Raw genomic sequence first — 15,825 nt, 5'->3', positions numbered from 1 at the left:
ATAGCATGGATAATAAACGATTATCATGAACTAAGAAATATAATAATAACTAATTTATTATTGCCTCTAGGGCATATTTCCAACATCTCCGAAGGTGTTAGTTGAGTTAGTATGGATCAAGACTGGGATTTGTCACTCCGTGTGACGGAGAGGTATCTCGGGGCCCACTCGGTAATACAACATCACACACAAGCCTTGCAAGCCATGTAACTTAGTGTAAGTTGCGGGATCTTGTATTACGGAACGAGTAAAGAGACTTGCCGGTAAACGAGATTGAAATAGGTATACGGATACTGACGATCGAATCTCGGGCAAGTAACATACCGAAGGACAAAGGGAATGACATACGGGATTATATGAATCCTTGGCACTGAGGTTCAAACGATAAGATCTTCGTAGAATATGTAGGATCCAATATGGGCATCCAGGTCCCGCTGTTGGATATTGACCGAGGAGTCTGCCTGGGCAAAAGGCATATCAACCAGCAGAAAAAATAATCAACTCAAAATCTCTTTCTGAATAAAAATGAAAAATCATCTCGTGAGCGAAAAGTTTATGTCTTTTTCCAGCAGGATCAAACAACCATTACCAAGACTAATCATAAAGGTTTTGCTTGGCTCAAACACAAAAAGAAACACAAAAGACACAATCATAACAGAATTACGATAGTGTGGACGCAACAAAACATAAAGAAAAAGAAATAAATTCATTGGGTTGCCTCCCAACAAGCGCTATTGTTTAACGCCCTTAGCTAGGCATAAGGCGATAGAATCACGTATCGTCGTCTTTGGTGCTCAAACCATAAGTAGCGTGATCATTTATCATCTTAAGGTTTTCATCTTTCTTGCTAGATGATTCACCACTACTTTTAGGAAAAAAATAGACTTGGTGATTTTATTGTGGGCAAAATTTGGAGTATTCTGCATAGCGGCAAAAGTGGAACCCAAGTTGGTTATAACATCCTCTAGTTTGCCAATCCTAGCGGAATCATGACCTAGCTTTTCGTTAACTGTGGATTCCTTCTCCTTTAAATTTTTCAAAACCATTCCCACATTGGATCCGTACTGAGTGATTTGATTGTGGATCTTTTTATCCAAATTCTCAATGAGTTCGATCGTAGCAACTTTATTTTCAATGACGTCCAGCCTATGCATCACATGTTCTAGAGTTAAGGTACTTCCATTAACCATGAGTGGGGGTGAGCCTACCAAATTTATTACAGCTCCGTAAGAATCAACGGTATGACTACCCAAGAAATTTCCACCTACGATGGTGTCAAGAATATACCTATTCCAAGGAGAAACACCCACATAAAAACTGCGAAGCAGGACGGTAGTGGATTGCTTATGAGTAGATCTACTCTGAGCATTGCAAATCCTATACCAAGCGTCCTTTAAGTTTTCTTCCTCAATTTGTTTGAAATTGAGGACTTCGCTCTCGGGAGTATCGTTCGAAGTGGTGGATCTAGCCATGAGGACAGGTAGACTATCCCACACAGACGAACAAAAAGCAAGCAAGAGAAAAAGGCGAATGAAAAAGGCAAACAAAAAAGGCAAATTGGTGAAGTGGGGGAGAGGAAAACGAGAGACAACTGACAAACAAAGTAAATGCAAGAGATGAGTTTGCGACACTTACTTGGATGAGTTCTTGACTTGATCCTCCCCGGCAACGGCGCCAGAAATCCTTCTTGCTACTTCTCAAACAACAACGCCAAAATTTAACACGTTAACGGAGACTTGCTTGCGTTGGTTTTTCCCTTGAAGAGGAAAGGGTGATGCAGCACATGAGCAGTAAGTATTTCCCTCAGTTTGAGAACCAAGGTATCAATCCAGTAGGAGAATCTCGTCAAATCCAGAGTACCTGCACAAACACAAAGAGCTTGCACCCAACGCTATAAAGGGGTTGTCAATCCCTTCAAGATTGATTGCAAAGTGAGATTTGAAGGCGGAAAGTGAAACGAAGAAAAAGAGTAACGCTGAAAATATGGTGTGGAGTAGACCCGGGGGCTACAGTGTTCACTAGAGGCTTCTCTCAAAATAGCAAATATCACGGTGGGTGAACAAATTGCTGTCGAGCAATTGATAGAACCGCGCAAAGTCATGACGATATCTAAGGCAATGATCATACATATAGGCATCACGTCCGAGACAAATAGACCGATACTTTCTGCATCTACTACTATTACTCCACACATCGACCGCTATCCAGCATGCATCTAGTGTATTGAGTTCATGACGAACAGAGTAACGCCTTAAGCAAGATGACATGATGTAGAGGGATAATCTCAAACCAATGATGAAAACCCCATCTTTTTACCCTTGTTGGCAACAACACGATGCGTGCCTAGCTACCCCTTCTGTCACTGGGTGAGGTCACCGCACGGTATGAACCCAAAACCAAGCACTTCTCCCATTGCAAGAATCATAGATCTAGTTGGTCAAACAAAACCCACAACTCGAAGATAATTACAAGGATATGAAATCATGCATAAGAGAGATCAGAAGAAACTCAAATAAGATTCATAGATAATCTGATCATAAATCCACAATTCATCGAATCTCGACAAATACACTGCAAAAGAAGATTACATCGGATAGATCTCCATGAAGATCATGGAGAACTTTGTATTGAAGATCCAAGAGAGAGAAGAAGCCATCTAGCTACTAGCTATGGACCCGTAGGTCTATGGTGAACTACTCACGCATCATCGGAGAGGTCATGGTGTTGATGAAGAAGCCCTCTGTATCCGAATCCCCCTCCGGCAGGGCACTAGAACGTGCCCCAGATGGGATCTTGCGGAGACAGAAGCTTGCGGCGGCGGAAAAGTACTTTCGATGATCTCCTGATTTTTTAGGGATTTTAGGGAATTTATAGGCGAAAGATCTAGGGCAGAGGAGGCCCAGGGAGCCCACAAGCCTGGGAGGCGCGGGCCCCCCTGGCCGCGGCTAGGGGGCTTGTGGGGTCCTTGCTGGCCCCCTGCCCTGATTCTCAGGCTTTCCGATCTTCTTCTGTTTCGGAAAAAATCTTTTTGGCAGTTTCGTTCCGTTTGGACTCCGTTTAAAATCCTCCTCTGAAAGGGGTCAAAAACATGGGAAAAACAGGAACTGGCACTTGGCACTGAGTTAATAGGTTAGTCCCAAAAAATATATAAAAGGCATACAAAACATCCAAAGTTTGACAAGATAATAGCATGAAACTATAAAAAATTATAGATACGTTGGAGATGTATCAACCAACGAGGGGAAGAGGGAGCTGGCCGGGCGAGGGACTGGAGGAAGGAGGGGGCCCGGTGCGCTGGGGTAGCGAGGGAGGCGGGGGAGCTGGTGCTCGCGCGAAGGAACAAGGGAGGGAGAGAGCGGGGCTAGCGAGGGGGAGAGGAACGAGGGAGACAACCTCGTGAGTGGCTCTGGCGTGAGCCTGGCGGCGGGGTGGGGAAGGAGTGGGGTGAGGGAGTGAGGCTAGGGTTTGGGCATGGGTTTAAATACCCCATGGGTAGGTATTAGGTGGGTGGGTGGTTTAGATGGGCTGGCTGGCCCAATTTGGGGTGGGGTTGTATTTTTTGTTTTGTTTTTGTTTCTGTTTTAGTTTTATTTTAATTTAGTGGATTTAAACACTTCTAAAATTGTTGATTTATCCAACATATTTAACTGTACATTATTTTCTATAATAGGAACATTTTATATTTCGTGTGTGATAATTTTAAATCTTGACATTGGATCGCACTTGAATTTGAATTTCGATTTGGATCAAATGAAGATTAGCAAAATGGATCATCACAACCCAAAGGTTACTGTAGTTCGATTCCATGGATTACTGTAGCACAAATTCGGGGATGTCACAGTGCCCCCTCGGGCACCGTGTTACGTTGATTCTTCTTCTCAAAATTCACATATATTCTATAAAAAATCGCGTGTAAACTTTTATTGCCTTTGGACTTTGTTTGATATGGAATTTCTTCAAAATAAAAAACACACAAAAACAGGAACTGACACTAGACACTAGGTAAGTAAGTTAGTCCCAAAGAAATAATATTAAATGTTGCCAAAAGTATATATAAATTGTATAATACTATCATGAATACTTCATAAATTATCGATACATTAGACATGTATCACTAGGTTCAATCCAAACGACCCGGTTCACAAAGAAACGAACGAAAAACTCACCTAGGCATTTCGTCGAACACTTGCAGTGCGGTGGAGGTGCATCGGCTGACCGGTGTCGTTGAGACCAAACATGCCGGCGACGACGAGAGAGAGTGACCTACAACATTTGCAAGCTAGGTGTGATGCGGCAGCGGACATAAAAAGTAGAAGCAACGAAGCAATCCGACGAATCAATAATGGTGACAACAACGGGGGCCGAATGGGCTCGACGTCAGGAAGAAGGGCGGTGGGGGGGGCAAGAGAGGCAATGGGGTAATAGCGAGGCCGACGGACGATTGCCGGGAGACACGCCGATGAAGAAGCAGGGCCGATGGTGACGGGAGGGAGAGTGCGGGTTTTTACTCGATCGCCGAATGATGGAGTATGTTTAGAAAGAAATTTGTGCCGGAGTAAAAAATCTAGTCCCTTACGACGAATAAAGGATCGACTAGGTGCCCGTTAGAGGATTAAAAGAAAGTTACTCTTCTAACCGGTTATAAGGGATCGATTAGAAATGGCATAAGTTGCTTTACTTTTAGGCAACAGTTACATGCGATTGCAACTAAAGTTGCTACCTTTTTTGTAAGTCTACCATAAAACACGTACGTGGATGTTCTTCGTGCAAAAGAAGTATTATCCAGCCATGATTTTTATTATCCATGTGCTTCTGTGCAAAATCGAAGGGAAAATGAGAGATGGACGAAGTTGCTCATCTGTTTTTATGAGGGAGTTGTAACTTGATGGAGTTGGACGAGATTCGTGCGTGCTCTATCAAGGGCCATGCCAATCTTTTTTTTTTACGCTGTAAAGAGAAAGCTTCCGATATAAAAATATATAGAAAAGAAGGATCCAAAGAAAGAAGAAAGAGAGTGGGGGTTGGTCCACGTGCTCTCGTCCGTTTTTTATGACAACTCTCCTCGGTCACCCCAACAACCGTAAGGGCATTTGTTAGCCGGGTCTTCTTTTTCACACATGAACATTTTCAACAAAAATGTGTCACAATATTACGTGAAAAGCCATAACTAATTTTTTGGTTATTCTCCCAAAAAGTTTGTTTGTTCCATTGAATATCCAAAGAAGAATTCAGGTTGTTAGGCAAAAAGGAGATTGAATGAAAATCGTGACAAATAGCATGATCCGCATAAAAGGCTAGATTCGGAGAGACGGGAGGAGAGGGACGTATGTGCAAAAATATAAAGCAGCGGTGCCAATGAGCTCGCACGAGAATCCTAATCCACTTGAAAATCCTTCTTTTCTCTTGCGTTGAGAGAAGAAACCAAGAAGCGAGAATCGGCACCGTTCCCGTCGCCGCCTCGTCGCCTCCGTCGCCCGTCTTCCTTTTCCGCCGATTCGTGCCCACCACCACCACTCTCCTTCCCACTGGCTAGGGTTTTCGGTTTCTAGAACCTCACGCCCGCCCGCTCCATGCAAGCCCCGCCGCTCGCCGCGCTCGCCGGAGGCGCCTGGGCCTCTCACCGACCTGCCATACTAGCGGCGCCGGCGGGCCTCCGCCGTCCCAGGCGCTGCGCCCTCCGGCTGCCCGCGTGGAGGGCGGCCGGAGGCGGCCGGGCCCCGCGGCTACCGGTCAAGGGCGCCGTGCTCGCCTCCGACACGGGGGCGGACGAGGAGGTCGCGGGGCCATCGCCCCTGCTCGACGTGCGCAGCGAGCAAGGTCTGCTGCTGCTCCCAAATGCATTTTTGACTCGCACATTTGTTCAGTCTCGTAGAGGAGTGATCCCGGAAATCGCATCTCATCTCGTTCCTTTTCATCATTCATATGAAACCATCAGTTGCATGTGGTGTGCAGAGTTCGTTCTACGCGTCAGGAAGGAAGTGGAGAGAGGGAAGTTGCGTCCAGATGTTGCTGACAACTTTGAAAACCTGTACTGCAATTACAAGAATGCGGTAAATATACTTCCTGTTTCCTCTCCGGTACAGTTAGATCCTTATTCAGTTATTACTCATGACGTATATTCTGTGATTGCTTTGGCGTGTTTAGGTGCTACAAAATGGGGATCCAAATGCATATCAGATCATGCTTTCCAACATGATGGATTTATTTGACCGCGTTCTGCTAGATGCAGAGGTCCTATTTCTATGCCCGTTACCTTCCCAATTCGCTCTCACATTTTCTCTTTGTTCCAAGATGCACTTTTACACCAATCTTCACGTTCTTTTGCAGAATCCATTTACGTTTCAGCCTTATCACAAGGCCATCAGAGAACCGTTTGACTATTACACTTTCGGTCAGAACTACATTAGGCCACTGGTAGATTTTAGGTAATGAAGAATCTGATCTGAGAACATATAAGAGGCTCATTTTGGTTCAATAATGTCATACGAAGTTTGCTGTTTGGTTCATATGGTGTCATACGAAGTTTGCTGTACTTCTCATGGACATCTTCTGTGTAAACAGGAATAGTGATGCATTATGCCTCATCAGACTCATTCATTACAATATATTACTCCTTTCACAGGGTGCATATTAGTTGTATTGCACATCTACTGTCACAGACCCTTACTTTTTTTGTTTTTGTCATTCATGTCCCTTCACAGTCTGTTGGACAAATGCATATTTAATATTCATGAATTTTGATGAAAATTCTGGATGCTGTGCACATATTTCCATTGTGCTGAGGAATTTATTTTGAAGGTGATAATAAATCTGTGCTTTAGATTGTAATGCACAGTATCTGACCTGCAATCTCCAGTTCCTGGAAGATGTATCTGCCCATTATATTGCAACAAGTAGTTAATTTGTTTTTACCTAACATTAGTCATAATGTATTTTCCGTCAACAGAACAGTGGTATTTGTTAACATATTCTAGTTTATTTTAATTACCATCACGTGTCAGGAGAGTTTCTACATTCATATGTATCCAAAATTGATCTTTGACCTATCAACATGGTTTCCTTATGCTCAGGAACTCTTATGTCGGTAACATTTCTGTATTCAGTGATATGGAGAAGCAGCTCCGGCAGGTGAACTTGTCTAACCTTCGTCATATTTTCCCATGAAATGTCAATCACTAGCTTCTTTGGCGTCAAACCTTTTTAGTGTTCTAGTAAATGCAGACCATCATGATCTTTTAAGAAGAAAAGCAGAAACCGCTATTATGAATCAGAAGATGGGTACCAGACTCCAAAGGTCACAAAATGGTCGAGAGAGATGTTGCTTACTTGGTGAAATAGAACAATGTAATCAAGTTTCCATATAGATGGCATCACCAGCCGATCCTTAAATTCTAGCAGAGAAAGCGTTTTAGTGCATCTTACCACGTGGCACCCCCAGCGCCATATATTTATGTATCTAACTTATGTTACTCTTTCAATTCACAATGTTAAATATTATTTACTGAATATGTGTAAGCAAAATATTTTCTGATTTTTTTATGTCATTGCAGGGTCATAATGTTGTTCTGATGTCTAATCATCAGACAGAAGCGGATCCAGCAGTTATTGCCTTGTCACTTGAAAGAAGCAATCCGTGGATTAGCGAGAACATAGTAAGGGAACTCTCTGAACAAACTACCATTTTCTTGGGAATCATCATAAGCTAACCGCATTAGTATCAAAACCCCATTTGCTATAGGTTTATGTTGCTGGGGATAGGGTTCTTACAGATCCTCTTTGCAAGCCATTTAGCATGGGAAGGTCAGTTTGTATAATAATGCTAAGTTGTTATTCTGCTTTCTTCTAATCCTGTTACCGGAAAACATCAGTTCGCCACGTAAACATTTTCTCATAACAGAAACCTCCTTTGTGTGTACTCAAAAAAGCATATGAATGATTTTCCTGAGCTAATTGAGATGAAGAGGAGGGCAAACACTCGAAGTCTCAAGGAAATGGCTTTGCTTTTACGGTACTATCTCCTTACAATAGGTGGTTATTTTCATCCTATTTTCCTGTCAGTAGCTAGCCTAATTGATGTGTATGTTTAACCACTGCAAGTTAGTGACAGTGAACTCACTTTTAGTGTAAAACATGATACGAGTTTTGGTTTAAATCTAGTGCTGGCGCAGTGAAGATTGTTCAATTGCGCTCAAAGGCAAATAGAGTTAAGGAGATAACCACATGGGTACATAAGCAATATTGACCTTCATGCTCATCATCATGGAACTGGCTTTGTTCTCTTTTAAGGGAAGACATGCTAGACTAGGATCACTTTTTGCATCAGAGGATAATGCTTATCTTTTATGATATTATGTAGTGGGGGTTCACATATAATTTGGATAGCTCCGAGTGGCGGTAGAGACCGTCCTGACCCCTTGACTGGAGAATGGCACCCGGTATGTTCTCTTCCCTGCTAGTCTATATGGTTTGGCTGTCTTATCATGTTGCCGAGGTTGCTGTGTATCATTATGCACAATTTTCTTTCAATCCAATGACATTGTTATGACAAAGGAAATGGGAGGGTACTATGAAAAAACTGCAACAAAGAGATTGATTTTGTTTTAGTTCCCCTTACCTTTATCCTGTCTGCTACTTACAAAAACAAGGGCAGGCGCCATTTGATGCATCTGCAGTGGATAATATGAGGAGGCTTCTGGAGCATTCTGGCGTTCCTGGGCACATATATCCATTATCATTGCTATGCTATGAGATTATGCCTCCACCACAACAGGTATGGTTACTTGCCATGTCTCACCAGTTCAAATATTTTTACTCTTTGAATTTTTGTTTTTATTTGAACAGATTGAGAAAGAGATTGGTGAGCAAAGGGTGATATCCTTCCATGGTGTAGGCTTGTCAGTAGCTGAAGAAATAAAGTATGGGGATGTTACTGCTCAATCTCAGAATGCTGATGAGGTTTGTATGCTTTCATGTTTCATTTCTGTATATCTATTGATATTCCTGCTCTAGTTTCTGTGAAGTGTTAGGCCTGTTATCGGTAGGACCATTCAATGGAAAAACTTTTGGCGCCTGCAAATAGCTGGCTATACTGATACATTTGGGCTAGTTTATAAGCTGCACATTCTGTTTGCCCCTTTCTTGTTTGCTGAGGCAGGGTATCGTTGCAGAGCTTCTAAACAATGTTCAGGTAGAAGAACAATGTTAGATTAGCTTGTCGCTGTGATTGCCTTTGTACTGAGAACTACTGATTACATCTAAACTAGGTTAATGATCCATTGTCAAAATTCATATACATAGTGTAGTCTATATGGTGGAAGTGTCTGAATATGTACACTATTCATCAGTGGTAGGCCCTTCCATTTGGAAGTCTTCTTAGAGTGAAAGCCTTAAGTCATGAATGATTGGCTTGCTCTCATTTTTGTTTGATGGGTGGAAATCAAGTTACTGTTGCATTATTGCACAATTAGGTATTGTTTCCACTTGTTTTTCTTCCGATTCTACATCGCCAACTCTGTCAATCTCCCTTGGGACTGGTGGATGGATTTCCATGTTGCAATGCGAATGTTGGTAATCTTGTGAATTTTAACTCCTGCTAGCCATTCGTCTCTTGTCTGAAAATCTTGGTAAATAGAATCTGCAATCGGTAACTTGCGCAACCCGTGTTGCATGCGTCTGCAAAGGTTTATGATATATCACGAGCATCTGCAAAAACAGGATCATTGGCGACCTGTTCAGAAAAAGAAGAACCATGTGAATATTAACGTGGTACTATTCACTTTTTTTGTGTGCAGGTTATAAGTAGTCATATTTTTAGTGAAATTTATACCTTTTCTTTTCCATACAGGGCACGGGATATACCATAACCTTTATACATGATTATTTTTCTTTTCTTTTGAGAACTCAAAAGGGCCGCGTGCATTGTGGGTTTCTCATCCATCTGGTGGATAAAGATCTGCATTGCTGAAAATTATTGCAGAGAAAACTTAGCGTAGTGCTTACAATTTCTTTAAGTTACTTTCATCTTCTGCTCACTTGTATTTTTTGTTTGACCTTGTGTTTCTTTGTTTAAATTTTTTTCTTTGTTCCGGTGAGAATAATGCTAAGTTTATTTATTAAATACAGGCAAGGGGGAACTTCTCAGAGGCTCTGTACAGTTCAGTTGTTGATCAATATAATGTCCTCAAGTCTGCTATCTTTAGAGACCGTGGAGCAGTTTCGTCGAACCCTGCCATCTCACTCTCGCAACCATGGCGGTGAAACTAAGCTTTCTCAGGTTTGTTATATACTCCCATTCATTCTACTCCCTCCATCCGGAATTACTTGTCGCTCAAACGAATGTATCTGGCACTGAAATACATCTAAATACATACATTTCAGCGACAACTAATTCCGGACGGAGGTTTTATTTGTTTGTTGCATTAAACACACGCATGCATTTACCCCACTGCGACATTTGCGAGTTTGGTAATTTGACATACGTGAGTTTGGGTTGGTACAAAGTGCAATTTCACATGGACTTTTTGTGTACGTAGATTCCGTTGCTTTATGTTTATGCTAGTCAATCAGCAAAGAAAGTGGAGCCCATAAATGCTGTAGCAGTTTTGCATATGCAGCTTGCATGAGAAATCAGAAGACCGTTGCATGGTATCATGCAAGAAAATTGTGATTTCATATTTTTGTATGATGCATCTGATCTAGTAAGCGACCCCTGCAAAAGATAACTGATTAACCGTTTCCATTCCTCATGTACTGCCTCATGTGATGTCCCTCCAAAGATAGTTTTCTTTGCCTCATGTGATGTTCCATTCCAAAGATAATTTTCATAGCTTAGAAGAAGTCAAAGATAGTTTTCTTAGCTTAGAAGAAGTTTATTTGATGGACTGCATTTGCATAACAAATTTGCGGCACCTTCAATTTTCAGGCCTGGATTTCTCATTTCTTTTCGACAGAGCAGATGAACTGCTATAGTGCAACGTTGTGGTTTTTTGCTGGGATGGCCTTAAACTTTGATGTCGTCACAGTTAGGATGAGGCCCTGCAGATCCTGTAAGTTGTTGAAGTCGCGGGAAGGAAAAACCGTGTGATATGCTGCTACACCGTGTTCATGTAGTGACAGGAAGTCTGCGGCTGTTGTCAGGTCTAAATCCTAAATAGCACGGCGGAACCCAGCAGCAGATGATGCATGTGTTCATCTTTTGTGAACAGCTACTGCTGTATCAGATGGCTATCATCTGGGCCAGATTGGTCCAGCAAATACAGATTGGCCCCTGGATCCTGGCAGTCGTCTGGATCAAAATGCTGATATTTCTTTTTGTGCTCGTCTTATTTTTTTGATTAGTTTTGTGTACATATTAATTCTTTTGCTCCAAAATTTGGAGACACATGACATGATATATACAGAGCAGAGCCCAATATGTGTCGCCTTCCTGTTTGTCTTGGCTCCTGTTGAACATGTGTGGATGTAACCTCCCGTGTTTTATCTGGACTGGAGGCGTCGCTCTCGTCTGAATTTATTTACCGAAGCATTTGGATTTGGACGGCGACAGTAGGAAGATATAAACAAGTGTGGAAAGAAAGAGGCCGCATCTATATGCGTGAGCGTGTTGAAATTTATAGGTCCAGAGCACGCGGTCGCAGGCAGTGCTCTGAAGACGCGGCAAGCCAACACAAGCAACCGGAGTCGACCTGCACTCCGAATCCTCCTCCCGAAAGAAAGAAGATTGATTAGACGAATTTTCTCTTGCAACAAAGCTCGATTTCCTTCCTCGGGGAATTCTGGCTCATCTTACAGTTGAGTTTGATCACCTGATGACACCATCACCAGGATTATGAAGGCTATCTCAGTAGATAATGAAGGATAATCAAACGATGACCACACAATGATAATAATAATTGCTAATAGAGTAGGTTTATAGCGTACGTGACCTTTGCCCGTCCAACTGGGTTTGCACCATTCCTTCCATCCACAGGAAGGCGAAAAGTAGAAGGGGGGAAACAGCAATCTCAAAAAAAAAAAAAAAAAGCAGTAGAAGAGGGGAAAGGAAGAAGTGGGGACGGAACTCGAAGGTGGAATCCATTCCGTCACCATTCACGCCCTTGCCCTTGGCAGCCGCAGCAGACGCCTCGCTTACTCTGCGCCTGAGCTGGGGAAGGAGGAGGAGGAGGGAGCCGCCGACCCCGATCTCTGTCACCGTCGTCGTCGCTCTCCGCTTCGGGCTGGTGAGTTCTCCACCCTTCTCAGCCTGCCTACTCTTCTTCTTCTTGCTCTGCTACTAACGCCGCCGCCGCCGCCGCCGCCAATCCCCATATCCAACACAAAATTGTCCGTCGTATACCGCTCGCCTAAACGCGACCAAACCATCACCGCCCCCCGATTCCCGTTTCTTTCCTTACCAACTCGCGATGTGTTCCCTTCCCCTGTAACCAAATCGTACAAAAAACTAAACTAAAACACATAAACAAACACTAGTGCTGTACTTGTCAACCTGTGTAGCAATCCATCTACGCGGTCCTTCACCAGTTCAGCTCCATCTCCACGGCCAAGAGAAGGTCCTGCAGGCTGCGTTGTCTTGTCCCCTTCTTTTTTCTGGGCACCAAGCATAAAACCCTAGCTCTAGCTGCATCACACACAAGGAGCTGTGCTGTTCTAGGAATAGATATCCTCTCGATCTCTATTTCTGTCCACTGCGGCTGCTTGGATCCCCCTTCTTGGCTGATAGTGAATTGCAATTTGTGGTGCTCCATTTCTTCTTTGCTATGTTGTCCTGACGTCGCACTTTACTTGCCTGCAGAGCCACGCCAGGTATCGGCTGCCTGCCGGATCACCGTGACAAGATGAGCGACAACCTCATGGACAAAGTTAACGCCCTGGGCGAGCGCCTCAAGATCAGCGGCGCGGAAGTTAGCCGCAAGATGTCCACCGGCGTCACCAGCATGAGTTTCAAGATGAAGGAGTTTTTCCAGGGCCAGAACATGGCCGACAAGATTGTCGACGAGGCCACCTTGGAGACCATGGACGGCCCTGATTGGGCTACCAATCTTGAGATATGCGACATGGCCAACACCGAGAGGGTCAACAGCGTCGAGCTCATCCGCGCCATCAAGAGGCGGATCATGCTCAAGAGCCCCAGGGTGCAGTACCTGGCTCTTGTCCTCCTCGAGACCATTGTCAAAAACTGTGACAAGGCTTTCTCCGAGATTGCTGCGGAGCGGGTCCTTGATGAAATGGTCAAGCTTATTGATGACCCACAGACTATAGTCAACAACAGAAACAAGGCGCTCATGCTTATTGAAGCATGGGGAGAGTCAGGAGAGGAGCTCCGCTACCTTCCCGTCTTTGAAGAAACTTACAAGGTACTTATTGATGATCAACATACACGGAATGCTCTCTGGTTAAACTAGCTGATTTGACCGGAACACAATGCTTTACTGCTGACCTGCCAAGAGAATCTGAGAAAGTTTAAATAGTTCCTTTTGAACTTTGGTTAATTTGTGGATAACCAGATATTAAGTTACTTGTGTTAATTGGAGGGGTAATATGATACATTTTCATATACATTCCTTTAGTGCAGTTTACACTGCATCCATAGCACAATGTTGTGCCTGAAACTTATATCATTGCTTCTGGCCAACTAGCGCTATTAAACATGTGGATTTCAGTTAACATTTGGTTTTCGTTGCAGAGTTTAAGATCTAGGGGGATTCGCTTCCCTGGCCGCGATGATGAGAGCCTTGCGCCAATATTTACTCCTCCCCGTTCAGTACCGGCAGCTGAACCGTATTCTGATGCAGCACAGGATGGGTATCAAGAAATTCCAGATGAAAGTCTTGCTCCTGTTCGTGCTGCCCCTTCTGTACAAGTCGATGAGGCTTTTGAGGTGGCTCGTAATAGCGTTGAACTTCTTTCCACGGTGCTATCATCATCTCCACAAAAAGAGGCTCTGGAGGTTAGTCTTTTCTTTTGCCGGTCAATTCGAAACTCCAGCTTAGGTGACCAGTTCATGTCATTCAGCGTGGAATCTGTGATATAGGCAATGTGCAGTCGGTGATGTAGGCATCTCAAAAGGCAGGCTTGAAGTTTTGTTATCTTTATGCATGACTATATGTTAAGGAAATTATATATTGGTTGCTAGCATTAGTTAAATTTAATGGTCTTTCTAGTATACTGCAACAATGGCCCTGGCCAATCAACCTGTTATCCCTTATTACCTCATCACAGTCTCGGTACAGAGCAGTATCTGGAAGTAAGTAGTTAACTGACAGTTTGTTAAGAACATCATTCTATTATTTTTATTACCCCCTCTGTAAACTAATATAAGAGCATTTAGATCACTATTTTAATGATCTAAACGCTCTTATATTAGTTTACGGAGGGAGTATCTGTTTATTCAGATATCTAATTCAATATTATACAAGTACGATGCCATCATCAACTTCGTGTCCTGATTGTCTTCTGCACCTCACATACATGCAGGATGACTTGACTACCACCCTGGTCCAGCAATGCCAACAGTGTCAACACACGATCCAGAGAATCGTCGAGACTGCAGGTGATAACGAGGCTCAACTCTTCGAGGCACTGAGCATCCACGATGAACTTCAGAAAGTTCTGTCCAAGTACGAAGACCTCAAGGAGCCCATTGTCGCAGAGCCTGAGCCAGAACCAGCGATGATTCCAGTCACGGTGGAGCCCGAGGAATCCCCACGCGCTGTTGGCAAAGACACCCCCGCAAGGAAATCGGCTGGGTCCGGTGGTCGCTCTAGCGGCGGGGATGACTTGCTTCAGGATCTTGATGACATGATCTTTGGTAAGAAAGCCGGCACCTCCTCTCAGCAGGAAAGAACTCCCCGGAAGGAGCAGAAGGACGATTTCATTGGTTTATGATCAACGGGTATATATATATATCTATCCGGCTGAAACTTGTCATAAAGGTGTTGCGTGCTCAGTGCATTTCCAAACTTTGATACAGGTCTGTGCTTGCGCGTCTATCTTCTCCTGTATCTCGGGGATTGCTGTATAGTGGTAGATGTCTAACGTTGCAGTGAGTTTCATGTGAGACTCCTTTTCTTTCTGTGGTTGTTATGCGTGCCAAATTATTGGAAATTTGGAATGCTGGGGCTGCTCACATGTATCGCAGATTGAGTTTCATGTATATTTTGTATAACGTTTCGGTGATACGAAGACAGGCCTGCTCGTTCATCACGATTTTTCAAGTCTATATATTTTGTCACCAAGTTATTTTGAAGACTGAAAGAATTCAGCAACAAAGGAAGGCAGAACTGTGCTTCTCTGCATCCATGTTCGCTTAGAGGCCATTAACAGCCAAGCCCCTTCGCACGCACACTTACAAGGCCCACGGGCCGTGACGCTGATCATTGGCACCCGCCCATGGGGATTAGGTTGTCAAGGATCATTGGCACCCGCCCACGGGGATTAGGTTGTCAAGGAACGACTAAGGAGGTGTTTGGATTAGAGAGTGGTAACGTAAACGGTAAGGGAAATAGATCACCCTGGTAACGGAATCGTTTACGGGTGTGTGTGGGTGGTAAGGATCGATAACTGGCCTGGAGTCGTTAACGGAGGCAGCCGATTACAGCGTATACGTACCAAACGTGTGTACCGTTTTCTGTTTACAGCGTAAACAGGTACCGGACATTTCTCCCTGAAACAAACACCTCCTAAGTCTAACTGGAGGGTACCTAAATCTCAGGGGAAAAAAATCTGGAGGGTAGCTACCCTCAATTTTTTTGGAGGGCACCCCTTTGCGGGAACCTCCAGCGGTCACTCGGAAACGCTTCCTAGACTGACATGTAATGCGTCCAGCCG

General features: G+C 43.7%; 2 protein-coding genes across 2 annotated transcripts; both read left to right on the top strand.

Moving 5' to 3' along the window:
* Nucleotides 1–5,362: 5,362 nt before the first annotated feature.
* On the top strand, nt 5,363–11,430 carry LOC123436460 (glycerol-3-phosphate acyltransferase, chloroplastic). The gene is made up of 13 exons (XM_045115632.1): nt 5,363–5,817; nt 5,953–6,050; nt 6,145–6,231; nt 6,328–6,425; nt 7,071–7,128; nt 7,551–7,652; nt 7,739–7,800; nt 7,898–8,008; nt 8,357–8,435; nt 8,651–8,770; nt 8,842–8,955; nt 10,123–10,273; nt 10,922–11,430. The coding sequence occupies exons 1-12, from the start codon at nt 5,571–5,573 to the stop codon at nt 10,255–10,257; spliced, it is 1,311 nt and encodes a 436-aa protein (XP_044971567.1). The 5' UTR covers nt 5,363–5,570; the 3' UTR covers nt 10,258–10,273; nt 10,922–11,430.
* Nucleotides 11,431–11,746: 316 nt separating this feature from the next.
* On the top strand, nt 11,747–15,176 carry LOC123436476 (TOM1-like protein 1). The gene is made up of 4 exons (XM_045115633.1): nt 11,747–12,218; nt 12,791–13,352; nt 13,682–13,945; nt 14,473–15,176. Exons 2-4 carry the CDS (start codon nt 12,834–12,836, stop codon nt 14,881–14,883), a joined length of 1,194 nt encoding a protein of 397 aa, XP_044971568.1. The 5' UTR covers nt 11,747–12,218; nt 12,791–12,833; the 3' UTR covers nt 14,884–15,176.
* Nucleotides 15,177–15,825: the final 649 nt, after the last annotated feature.

This window comes from Hordeum vulgare, chromosome 1H (assembly GCF_904849725.1).
Source record: "Hordeum vulgare subsp. vulgare chromosome 1H, MorexV3_pseudomolecules_assembly, whole genome shotgun sequence".
NCBI classification, from domain to species: domain Eukaryota; kingdom Viridiplantae; phylum Streptophyta; class Magnoliopsida; order Poales; family Poaceae; genus Hordeum; species Hordeum vulgare.
The sequence above is the reverse complement of the archived record's forward strand: the minus strand, read 5'-3'. Positions and strand labels throughout refer to the sequence as shown.